Source organism: Ambystoma mexicanum, chromosome 13 (genome assembly GCF_040938575.1).
Source record: "Ambystoma mexicanum isolate Mex_15411 chromosome 13, UKY_AmexF1_1, whole genome shotgun sequence".
Classification (NCBI taxonomy): domain Eukaryota; kingdom Metazoa; phylum Chordata; class Amphibia; order Caudata; family Ambystomatidae; genus Ambystoma; species Ambystoma mexicanum.
Window position 1 is genome coordinate 733,807,504 of NC_090938.1, and position 12,463 is coordinate 733,819,966.

Sequence of the window (12,463 nt, forward strand, 5' to 3'; positions counted from 1 at the left end):
AGCTGTGGATCCTAGATAATACGAGTCAGAGGGGCCCTTTACATCCTAATGTGCAATTCTTCATGGGTTGACCCCTCGGTTGGGTGTCCTTCTGCCTCACACACACACATACATGCAGTCAGGATTTCAGGAAATAGACCCTTGGAAGGAATGAGAGCTAAATCCCTATTATTCATCTACAGAACTGAAGGGAAACGTCTAAAAGTAAAATAATGAGGCTACCTTCGGATAAACTTGGCCATAAAACTAGCAATGCACTCAGGGTGAGCAGGGAATCATGGAATGGCACTGTCGCTGGCTTAACGAAAAGGTGGCGTCACTGCGGGAAGAACCTTAGTAGTTAAGACCGTCTCTAACAAGGCTCCTAATGAAGTTGACCTGGCTCAATGTCCCAAACTGACCCATCAGGCTGGAGTCTCCTGTGCAGAAAACCAATCAGGGACTAGCTAGCCCAGGGTTATCCTGGCAGGCTTTCAGGATATCCCTCAGCAATATGAATGAGAATACATTTAGAATCATTGTATGCAAATTTATCTCATGAATATTAATGAGGGGTGTCTTCAACATCCGACATGTTTCCGGCCCTTGAGGCTTGGATTTGGGCAACCCTGAGCTTGCCTAGTCTTTGTGCCTGAAGAAAAGGTTGGTGGAGACGGATATCTGCTGATGGGGTCTCTGGACACTTCCCAACTCCAGGACTGGTAGTCACTGGATTGTTATGCTGGGCTGCGGCTCGGAATCCATTATCCCCTCAAATGAAGACTTCATCAGTGAGGATGTCTGGCATGAAACGACTGCCTGTGCCGTGGACATGAATATATCATGAAACACTCCCCAGGTGCTTCACTGGGCCCTTGGAGAACACAACATTGCCTTACAAAATGGAAGTCAATATTTGGTGTTGTGATGGCTGGCAGTGGTGTGCTCCTCGCCGGTTGTGTAAGGTAACCACTGTGCAGTCCGCTCTCTCCAATCATGTTTTGGAAGGTCAGAAGTTCTGCTCTTCAATCAGGGTTGACTAAAGCCTGCAGACCTGTCTTTGTTTCCTCTGGTACCTCCACACCCCAGGGTGCGTCGTCCCCTATGCACAGTGCTCCCTTGCTTGCCAGCTAGATGTGAGCTTTATAAATCATAATCAAAGAGCCACTTGCCAACAGTTTTGAACTCTTGGCAACCACTGACCCAGACCCTGCATACAGGCACCAGCATATGCCCTTCCATTCCAGGGGTTGGAACGAAGCCAAGTCCAGCTTCTGCAGAGACCCAGCAAGTCTCGCCCACAGAGGCTCAATTCTAGGGCCCCATCTGTGGCAAGGCTGTTCCCTTTCATACAGGCCTGAGAGCACAATCTGAAGCCCTGTGACTCAGACTAACAGCAAGATCCCCTCCCCTCCCAAAGCGTGGTTGAGATATTAACACTATGTCAGGGTAACCGCAATATAGTGGCTTACATTGCACACTTTCAGAAATTCATCACCGAAAATGCAGAATCTGAACTGATGGTGTTTCCACTTGGTTCACAGGAGGATTTGCAGGGTGCTTTGCTACAGGCCCATCCACAGCACTGTGCACCTGAAGACCCCATCAATGTGTTGTTAAGAATCGATCAATGATCGCAGAAGAGACAGCTTGTACTCGACATGGAGTGTTGAGCTATGTCTCGATACCTCATGTGCTCGACATGGAGTGTTGAGCCATGTCTCGATACCTCATATGCTCGACATGGAGTGTTGAGCCATGTCTCGATACCTCATGTGCTCGAAATGGAGTGTTGAGCCAAGTCTTGCTACCTCATGTACTCGACATGGAGTGTTGAGCTATGTCTCGATACCTCATGTGCTCGACATGGAGTGTTGAGCCATGTCTTGCTACCTCATGTACTCGACATGGAGTGTTGAGCTATGTCTCGATACCTCATGTACTCGACATGGAGAGTTGAGCCATGTCTTGCTACCTCATGTACTCGACATGGAGTGTTGAGCCATGTCTCGATACCTCATGTACTCGACATGGAGTGTTGAGCCATGTCTCGATACCTCATGTGCTCGACATGGAGTGTTGAGCTATGTCTCGATACCTCATGTGCTCGACATGGAGTGTTGGGCCATGTCTCGATACCTCATGTGCTCAAGATGGAGTGTTGAGCTATGTCTCGATACCTCATGTACTCGACATGGAGTGTTGAGATACCTCATGTGCTCGACATGGAGTGTTGAGCCATGTCTCGCTACCTCATGTGCTCGACATGGAGTGTTGGGCCATGTCTCGATACCTCATGTACTCGACATGGAGTGTTGAGATACCTCATGTGCTCGACATGGAGTGTTGAGCCATGTCTCGATACCCCATGTGCTCGACATGGAATGTTGAGCCATGTCTCGATACCTCATGTGCTCGACATGGAGTGTTGAGCTATGTCTCGATACCTCATGTGCTCGACATGGAGTGTTGAGCCATGTCTCGATACCTCATGTGCTCGACATGGAGTGTTGGGCCATGTCTCGATACCTCATGTACTCGACATGGAGTGTTGCGATACCTCATGTGCTCGACATGGAGTGTTGAGCCATGTCTTGCTACCTCATGTGCTCGACGTGGAGTGTTGCGCTATGTCTCGATACCTAATGTACTCGACATGGAGTGTTGAGATACCTCATGTACTCGACATGGAGTTTTGGGCCATGTCTCGATACCTCATGTACTCGACATGGAGTGTTGAGATACCTCATGTGCTCGACATGGAGTGTTGAGCCATGTCTTGCTACCTCATGTGCTCGACGTGGAGTGTTGCGCTATGTCTCGATACCTAATGTACTCGACATGGAGTGTTGAGATACCTCATGTGCTCGACATGGAGTGTTGAGCCATGTCTCGCTACCTCATGTACTCGACATGGAGTGTTGAGCCATGTCTCTATACCTCATGTGCTCGACATGGAGTGTTGAGCTATGTCTCGATACCTCATGTGCTCGACATGGAATGTTGAGCCATGTCTTGCTACCTAATGTGCTCGACGTGGAGTGTTGCGCTATGTCTCGATACCTAATGTACTCGACATGGAGTGTTGAGCCATGTTTCAATACCTTATTGCTCGACATAGAGTGTTGACCCATGTCTCGCTACCTCATGTGCTCGACATGGAGTGTTAAGCCATGTTTCAACACCTCATGTGCTCGACATGGAGTGTTGACCCATGTCTCGCTACCTCATGTGCTCGACATGGAGTGTTGAGCCATGTCTCGATACCTCATGTGCTCGAGATGGAGTGATGAGCCACGTCTCGATATCTCATGTGCTTGAGATGGAGTGCTGAGCCATGTCTCGATACCTCATGTGCTCGACATGGAGTGTTGAGCTGTGTCTCGATACCTCATGTGCTCGAGATGGAGTGTTGAGCCGTGTCTCGATACCTCATGTGCTCGAGATGGAGTGTTGAGCCGTGTCTCGATACCTCATGTGCTCGACATGGAGTGTTGGGCCATGTCTCGCTACCTCATGTGCGCGACATGGAGTGTTGAGCCATGTTTCAATACCTCATGTGCTCGACATGGAGTGTTGAGCCATGTCTCGATACCTCATGTGCTCGACATGGAGTGTTGAGCCATGTCTCGATACCTCATGTGCTCAAGATGGAGTGTTGAGCCATCTCTCGATACCTCATGTGCTCGACATGGAGTGTTGAGCTATGTCTCGATACCTCATGTGCTCGAGATGGAGTGTTGAGCCGTGTCTCGATACCTCATTTGCTAGACATGGAGTGTTGAGCCATGTCTCGCTATCTCATGGGCTCGAGATGGAGGGATGAGCCATGTCTCGATAACTCATTTGCTCGACATGGAGTGTTGAGCCATGTCTCGCTACCTCATGTGCTCGACATGGAGTGTTGAGCCATGTCTCGATACCTCATGTGCTCGACATGGAGTGTTGAGCCATGTCTCGCTACCTCATGTGCTCGACATGGAGTGTTGAGCCATGTCTCGATACCTCATGTGCTCGACATGGAGTGTTGAGCCATGTCTCGATACCTCATGTGCTCAAGATGGAGTGTTGAGCCATGTCTCGATACCTCATGTACTCGACATGGAGTGTTGAGCTATGTCTCTATACCTCATGTGCTCGAGATGGAGTGTTGAGCCATGTCTCGATACCTCATTTGCTCGACATGGAGTGTTGAGCCATGTCTCGCTACCTCATGTGCTCGACATGGAGTGTTGAGCCATGTCTCGCTACCTCATGTGCTCGAGATGGAGGGATGAGCCATGTCTCCATACCTCATGTGCTCGACATGGAGTGTTGAGCTATGTCTCGATACCTCATGTGCTCGAGATGGAGTGTTGAGCCGTGTCTCGATACCTCATTTGCTAGACATGGAGTGTTGAGCCATGTCTCGCTATCTCATGTGCTCAAGATGGAGGGATGAGCCATGTCTCGATAACTCATTTGCTCGACATGGAGTGTTGAGCCATGTCTCGCTACCTCATGTGCTCGACATGGAGTGTTGAGCCATGTCTCGATACCTCATGTGCTCGACATGGAGTGTTGAGCCATGTCTCGCTACCTCATGTGCTCGACATGGAGTGTTGAGCCATGTCTCGCTACCTCATGTTCTCGAGATGGAGTGTTGACACATGTCTCGCTACCTCATGTTCTCGAGATGGAGTGTTGACACATGTCTCGATACCTCATGTTCTCGAGATGGAGTGATGAGCCATGTCTCGATACCTCATGTTCTCGAGATGGAGTGTTGAACCATGTCTCGATACCTCATGTTCTCGAGATGGAGTGTTGAGCCATGTCTCGATACCTCACCTGTCTCATTTGATGGTGCAAACTCTAACTTGCCAAAATTAAATTGATTGTTGGTTTGAGAGACTGTTGCCAGAGGAGGAAAGTACCAAACTAAAAACACAATCTATGCAGTCTCTGGCGTTGGAGGGCATGTTTTCTGTGAATGCCCCATCACTCAGCTTGGAAACTCTAGAGGCCAGACGTAAAGGTGGGGCCACATCTAGCTGGTCACACTAAGATCTCTCTGTTCCCCAGGTGACGGACATGGACTGCAGAATAGGTGCTATTTTCCTAGAGACAAACTTTCTTCTAAGAGATGAAAGTGTGACTGCTTATGGATTGGGAAGGGCATGTATAATATTTTCATCCAACAACATGCCTTGCCCATTTTCCTAAAGAGTAGCCCTAAACCAATGAATTTAGGTAATGGTCTTTGTTTACTTCTTGGCCTATTAACAATAGGAGTATCAAATTCCGTATTATGACAGTTTCATGGGTTTCACCCTGACAAAGGGGAGGGGGGGCAAGGGTCCCTTTAAACCTGGGCTAGGCGGTTTACCAGGGCACCCCCAGTGCCAGACCTACCCCAAGGGAAGTTGACTAAGAAGTTAACAGAAAAGTTATTTCACAAGAAAAGTGAACTAAGAAGTTAACAGAAGAGTTATTTCACAAGAAAGGTTGACTAATGAGTTAACAGAAAAGTTATTTCACAAGTGAAGTTGACTAAGAATTTAACAGAGAAGTTACTTCACAAGAGAAGTTGACTAAGAAGTTAACATAAAAGTAATTTCACAAGAGAAGTGAACTAAGACGTAACAGAAGAGTTATTTCACAAGAGAAGTTGACTAATGAGTTAAAAGAAACGTTATTTCACAAGAGAAGTGAACTAATGAGTTAACAGAAACGTTATTTCACAAGAGAAGTTGACTAATGTAATGAGTTAACAGAAAAGTTATTTCACAAGAGAAGTTGGCGAAGAAATTAATAGAGAAGTTATTCCACACGAGAAGTTGACTAAGGATCGTGTATGAACACTTGAAAGAGTAACTAGCCAGAATCATGAAATAGTAAACCACCAAGATCCTGGCGCCTGGAAGCACAACTGGGTTGTATGGGCGCCTAACAAATGCTCAATAAAATAAAATAAACAAATAAACCGGGTGGTGAGTGTACTCTTCAAGCACTTTTGACAGTAGGGGGGACCTACAAGGTCGAGGAAAATCATACAGGCACCACCCCTAGATATGGAGCACCAATTGTCTCTTTTTGTATATATGTTTATGATAAAATGGAGAGTTTTTTTTACTGGCCATGAGACTTATTGAGAACCTTGTCACAGTTTGCTGATAACCTTACATAACTAACACTGATGCTTGGATCTGACTGACACACCACAATGCACAGCGATTTTGGAGACATGGCTGGCTGCACAGAACCTATGTATCAATCCAACTGCTAGACAGAAGCCTGAGGTGGTAATATGATATGGCATTTATAACGCGCCTATACACAAGTGTTTCATACCTGGTGCTATGACCAGGTATGAAATTCACACTCTCTCAACTGCAACTTCCATTTAACAAATTCTGCCCTGGCACTGCTGCCTGAAAATGCGGGTGCCACCTGTTCCTCTACCCCAGGGGTCTGCCGCCTTTGTTGGTTCTGCGGTGCTTCGAATTACAACTCCCATCAGCCTTAGCCAGCATGGTCAATGGTGAGGGATCATGGGAGTTGTAGTCCAAAACCTCCAGAGAGCCACTGGTTGCAGACCCCTGCTCTACACAGTCCCGATGCACATATTTCTGCCTATATGTTTCCCCAAGACTGTCCCACGCCCACTATCCACTGCTCGGGGGCAGCCCCTGTACCGTACCCCGAATTTGCACGACAGACTCTTGCAATCCTTCCACGTTGCCTCCCCGTCCTGTCCCTCCTACCTGGCTCTGGTTTTACATCTCCACCTCTTATCTGTGACAGACTGCGGTCATGTAAAACGTACTTCACCGCAATGGCCATTGTTTCCTCTGCCGCCATTTTCTCCCTGTCTGCCCTGTACTCCGCCATGCCACCTCCTTTTGAAGTAGCGGCCAGGCATGTGAGTCATGGCACGTGTTCATTAAAACGCTGTCGGTGGAGCTACAGCATCGCACAGACCTGCCTAGTTTTCAAGATCGGAAATAGAGATTCATGTCCAACAATGCCATTACCACAGACTCTGGCCAAATGTGCTTAAGATTTCACCCACCTGCCCCCCACCCCTTCCTCCCATATACATGTACAAATAAAAAATAAACACTAAAGTCTGGCTGAGTGGTCGACACCATGTTCTCAGAAGCCAGATTCCCAGGCATGAGGGCTTGCACGCCTTCCACTTGTTTCTCCGCCGCACCTCAATGTGATTGGCTGCAAACAGACCGCTCGTAGCCAATCATATGCCTGCTAACCTGTAACTAAGAGCCTCCTGCACCCGAATGTAATCTTAAATCTGTGTATCCTCTGTAACAGCGCCTCGATGCCTCATGGGCTGCAAGTGCGCTTAACAAATGCAAATAAATAAATAAATAAATCACGGGCCGAATCTGTGGAGGCGGTACATTCCACATACACACTTGACATTGCCCCCATCAGATCCCTTCGCCTCCACTCCGAGGTAATGAGAGCACCCCAATACATTCATGTAAAATGGGCGCAGGAGCTGCATTTCTATATTACCGAGGTGCGTGCCAACGTAGGAAAGTGTTGTTCCTTGATAGATGGACACTTTTCTATATTGCATCGGATTCATTTGGAATGCCGGATTGCAATACAGCGCCACTTTTGTTCAACGATCCACGTCCTCACGTATGTCTTGGTAACGGTCCTAGTGACCACACCAAATGCCAAGGAGCGAGTGCGTCCCTATTCTGCTCTCCCAGCACCACATGTGCACCTAAAAAAGTACATGCTAAAGTAGGGCACCCGTGAGGCGTCGTTAAGGTAGAAGCAACACGCTGATTAGGAAAACAGTTAATTTATACAACCCTGTATTACCAAGTAGGGCCGGAAGATGGCACTATAGTGTAAAAAGGAAAGAAAATGAAGCTAAGGTGTTTTAAACCTATTGGTTATTCTCACTAAACGTACAGTACAACCATGTTATGTTTAGCAGTTTGTCGCATTTCTATATTGTTTTATAACTTTATTTCGGCTTAAGCCATACAAGTTTGCACATAAATATGTAACATCCATTATGAGACATCACAAACATATATCACAGGAAAACTCAATTGGGCGAGAAGCAATATTAAATTCGAAAAAGGACCAATAATGTCCAAATAAATCACATATGGGACTGGATTCAGGGCCGAGGTAGATCCGGGAGGAGCTCAATCATTTCCCAAAGTTAGTCATGGGCCGTGTACCTGGAGGTTGTAGGCCTGGAAGTGTCCCCGGAGATGCTGCTCCCCAAGGGGACAGCATTTGCTCCTGAGAGCATGGTCCACTGAGGTGCTGCATCTGTGGGCAGGAACTGAGCACCATTAAACTATTACATCACAGAGCTCAGAAGGCCCTCAGCTGATCCCGAAGCTATACAATCAATTCTAATTGAGTCATATGTGTTTGCTCCCTGCTGGTGGCAGGGACGCCATTTAGGGGTGGCCAGGGGATGCAGCTGCAACCCCCGAGGTCTCCCCTGCTACCCATAAAAAAGAACGTTTTTCTCTTTTTTTTAAATGGAAGCTCCAGGGCTGGGTGTGGCCCGTGCCATGTGGCTTTTTGTTTCTGGAGCGGCTGGCTTTCTTGTTCAGGCCTCTTAAAAAACAGGGGGTTCCACAAGTGTAACACTTTGTGCAGTGACCCTAAATAACAAAGAATAGGAATAACAAATAATGTGTCTTTCTGGAATTCCATACAATAATTGCTAGACTCATTACAGGTTTATTTCAGGCACACTTCATGGGGCGAGTCACTGATTTGGTCTGTTCCTAAACACCTCAACTCAGCCTTTCATCCTTCTGAGGTCGATAAATGAGTACCAACACAGGTTGGGTGATATTGGGTGCATATTTGTTCTATATATAGCACGTAAGCGGAAGTGCTATATAATAACACATCATTATCATTTAGTCATGGAAGTCTGCTTGCATTCACACTAATTTGATAATATGGGCCTAATACACACTGATATTAATGATACATATGGTGATCCATTCTTGTATGAAATGTATATCACATTATAGTGAAACCGTAGCAATATTTTTTGTAGTGTACTTAGGAACAATGCTATGTGATGCCTCTTCCTCTTTTGTCAAGGAGTGAAAGGTCGCGTTCCATCGCTTCCTGTAAAGTCATCAGAGGTCAAGGGCTGTGTGATGTCACTTCTGCTACCCCCGTCCCTGGATGGTGGATCCGAGTGTAGTTTATGATTTGCTCCCAAGTTATAAATAAACAACCCCTCTCCACCTGTATCCAGTGCAGGGATTTATTAATCAATGCTTCACCAGATTCATACAAATTGGGGGCCAATTTGGAGACCTTATGGGGATATAATGACCCCCTGCCCAAGGAGTGGTTGGTGTACTATTTTTAGCAATGGACATAGGGCAGACACAACCCAACCTACTTTCTGATATGGTAGGTGCCCTAGAAGTCATGGCTACCTTAGGGCCACAGGTCTGCAACAGTGGGGGGAAAGCAGGGCAGTGGATATCTCTAGCATGGTCCCGACCGTTTGAATATATATTGTGTGGTGCATTTAAGGCCCCAAACAGAAGTTCCTTTGCCAGGAATAACACGATTTTAAACACTGAAACAAAAACAGACTGGGTTTTGTTTTTGTTTTTCAAGCAAAATTAAAGAGCCATCTGGAAAGGGGCCTACCTGTCATTACCAATGGACAAGCAGCATTTCGATGTACAAAAGAAGGAGGAATTAAAGATCCCTGTCACATTGAAAACAAAAACGGCCTGCAGAGGTGTGTGCAAATAAAAGCAGTTTTAAAAAGTGGGGGAAAAAAGTATCACTGCTCCCAGAAAAATGTCAGGGAAACAAATGTGCTGGTTGACAAAGAGCAGTGTATATTATGTTTCACCTACAAAACGCCAGTGGCATTGGAAGAGCCACTTTGTCTTAATGGAAAATTTCAGCCCCAGGCAAACCCTTTTGCTGGCTGTGGGCAAAACCTCACAAGGAAATTTCCCACTCGCAGCGTGGGTGTCACATCTCCCATCTAATGACCAACCGCAATAAAATGTCCTGCTAACTGAGTCGGAATACAGCTTTCTCCAGACCTGCCGGCTCTGAAAGCATTGACTACAAAAAAAGTTACTCTTGGCTTGAGCATGACTAATATGTGTGAAAATGGGGGCACCCAGAGCAAGCTTCTAACACAAAGGAGATTGATACAAAAAAAAAACAGTGGGCACAGGCTGACCCAGTGAAAACAAATGGCCGGAATGCAGGGGGAGGGCCATTTGCCTCACATGAAGATTCACAATTAATTTAAAAGCACTATTATCATATAGGATTTTTTTCAGCCATCATAAAGTGGATGGAATTAATCTATGTACCATTTGTTATGTAATTTCCAAGCGATTTTGGGGATATAAAATTCTTCCACCTGCGACGGTAATGGCTATCTAAGATGTGTTTCTGGCTGATCTGAACATGTTCCAAATGTGAGAGCTGATGAGGGGGTGGAAAATGAAATTAAGGATATGCTTAATAACTTACATATTCATAACTGTTGTGCTTTTGATGGAAACGGCAGAAAGGTGCCACATGGACGTGCTACATGGTACGGATTTGGTGGTTGGCTTATCTAATTCTCCATGATTAGCTGAATCAGAAAATATGTTCAGTATGGCAGTTCCTAGTAAAATCATGAATTTGTGATGCATAACTAGTTTTTGCTAAAAAGTTGAAAGGAGAACAAAGGGCGAGTACAAATGAAAATTGCCATATGTTACTCCAGACCCCTAAACCAATCCTGACTTGGAGGCTGGGTTTGGGAGGAGAGAGAAGGGTAACTGTCCAACCCTAGTGGCAGGAATTATTGCAGGGTACTTCCCCACGATTGTAAAATTGGCAGTGTCATCGCTGCTATATAAGGGAGACTGCACACACAGAAAAAAAGATATACAGACCAGCAGGATGGCTGCAGAAACGTACGATCTGACAGCTGTAAGGAGACATCAAAGTAGATTACAGAGAGTGCATCTGGGTGGAGCTATCTATTTCTAGGAAGGCCTCAAAGCTGACTGGGTCCCATGGTGAAAAGTGGGATGCCATCCTTGAGTGTGGAGTGACCAGACCCCTGCCCTATCATTCCAGAGTGTCCTGAGATGCAGCTGGCTTTCCTGAACCTTAAACAGAGGCTTGCTATGTTAGTAGAACTGAGCCTTGGAAAACCAAAAGGTGGGGGGAATCTGCTTGCCTTGAATCCTTTCCCATTATAGTGGTTGGGGGCCAAAACTGTGTAGATCCTTAGCCTATATAACCAAAAATATAAATTTAATTAATTCCCCATTTGGCAGAACACTACGGGGTGGAATTTTATTGAAATTAGAAATTAACAAAGCCCACTTCCAAGTGTGTGCTGAAAACTATAACCTATAATGTAATTGGGTTCTCCTTGTTGTCCAGCTGACCCTGACTTCTTTAAGGAAGTGGGGTGTCTTTGTTCTTAAATAAGTCCAACATTTTTATGATATGATATGATATGGCATTTATAACGCGCCCATAGACAAGTGTTTCAAGGCGCGACGAGGCAAGGGAGGGGAAGACAGTGGAAGACAGACAACGATCATACTAGGCCAGCTGTCATTCAGATCGCGCAAGTGCGAGGGTAGGAAGAAAGGGAAGAAGTGCCAGGGGAAGGGAAAGGGGAAAAGTGCAGTACATGGGAAAGAAGAATAATACAATAAGTAATGGCCTGAAGGTGGCAAGTGCAATGTAAGAGCAGACATAAGTGCTGGTAAGGGACTCATGGGACACAGAACCAGTCCCCAAGGGCAGGTGGTTGCCAGGGAGGCAGGGCAGGTGAGCAAACGTCGGGACCTGGCCCCAAAATCAGAAAAGGTGGCCAGGTAACCAGTGCCGAATCGGCAGGGAATATCAGTAGGGGAGAGGCAGAGAAAGCATAGGCAAAGAGGAAGGTTTTGAGGTTCTTCCGGATCCGGAGATGGTTCTCCTCAAGTTTCAGGGAGGCAGGAAGGCTGTTCCAGAGGAAGGCCCCTGCCGAGGAGAGAGATCGACCACCAACTCGTTGCTTGGAGAAGCGGCTGACCCTGAGGGAGTTGGAGGCAGATGAGCGAAGAGCTAGAGAAGGAAGGTATTTAGGAAGAGAGAGTTGAAGGTAATGCAGTCCCAGGCCCCAGAAGGCCTTGTGGATAATGCAGAGGGTTTTGACTTAATCCTTGCAGCCACTGGGAGCCAGTGCAGAGATTTCAGTCCTGGAGAGATACGATCCCTGGGCTTGAGGCCAAGGACAAGTCTCGCAGTCCTGTTTTGGATAAATTGCAGAGGGTGGAGAGAAGAGGCTGGCAGATTTAGATAGAGGCTGTTGCAATAGTCCAGCTTAGAGAGAACCAGAGCTCTGGAGACGGTGAGCTTCTGGGGGAAGGAGAGGAGAGGAAGAATACCTCTGAGGAGGTGCAGCTGGTAGTGTGACTTCTTAGAGATGTCAGAGATGTGA

General features: G+C 46.6%; 1 protein-coding gene across 5 annotated transcripts in view; it reads right to left on the minus strand.

Moving 5' to 3' along the window:
• Window positions 1-12,463, minus strand: part of LOC138521844 (uncharacterized) — a 67,521-nt gene that overhangs the window by 37,071 nt on the left and 17,987 nt on the right. For 2 of the 5 annotated variants that reach the window (XM_069634985.1, XM_069634984.1), the window contains exon 1: window positions 6,726-6,805. The exons of 2 other annotated variants lie outside the window; for them this stretch is intronic. In XM_069634985.1, coding sequence (XP_069491086.1) covers window positions 6,726-6,804 — 79 coding nt within the window. In that variant the 5' untranslated portion in view covers window position 6,805. Of the gene's footprint in view, window positions 1-6,725; window positions 6,874-12,463 lie in introns of those variants that run through there. One more of the 5 variants, XR_011283141.1, reaches the window with a different exon arrangement.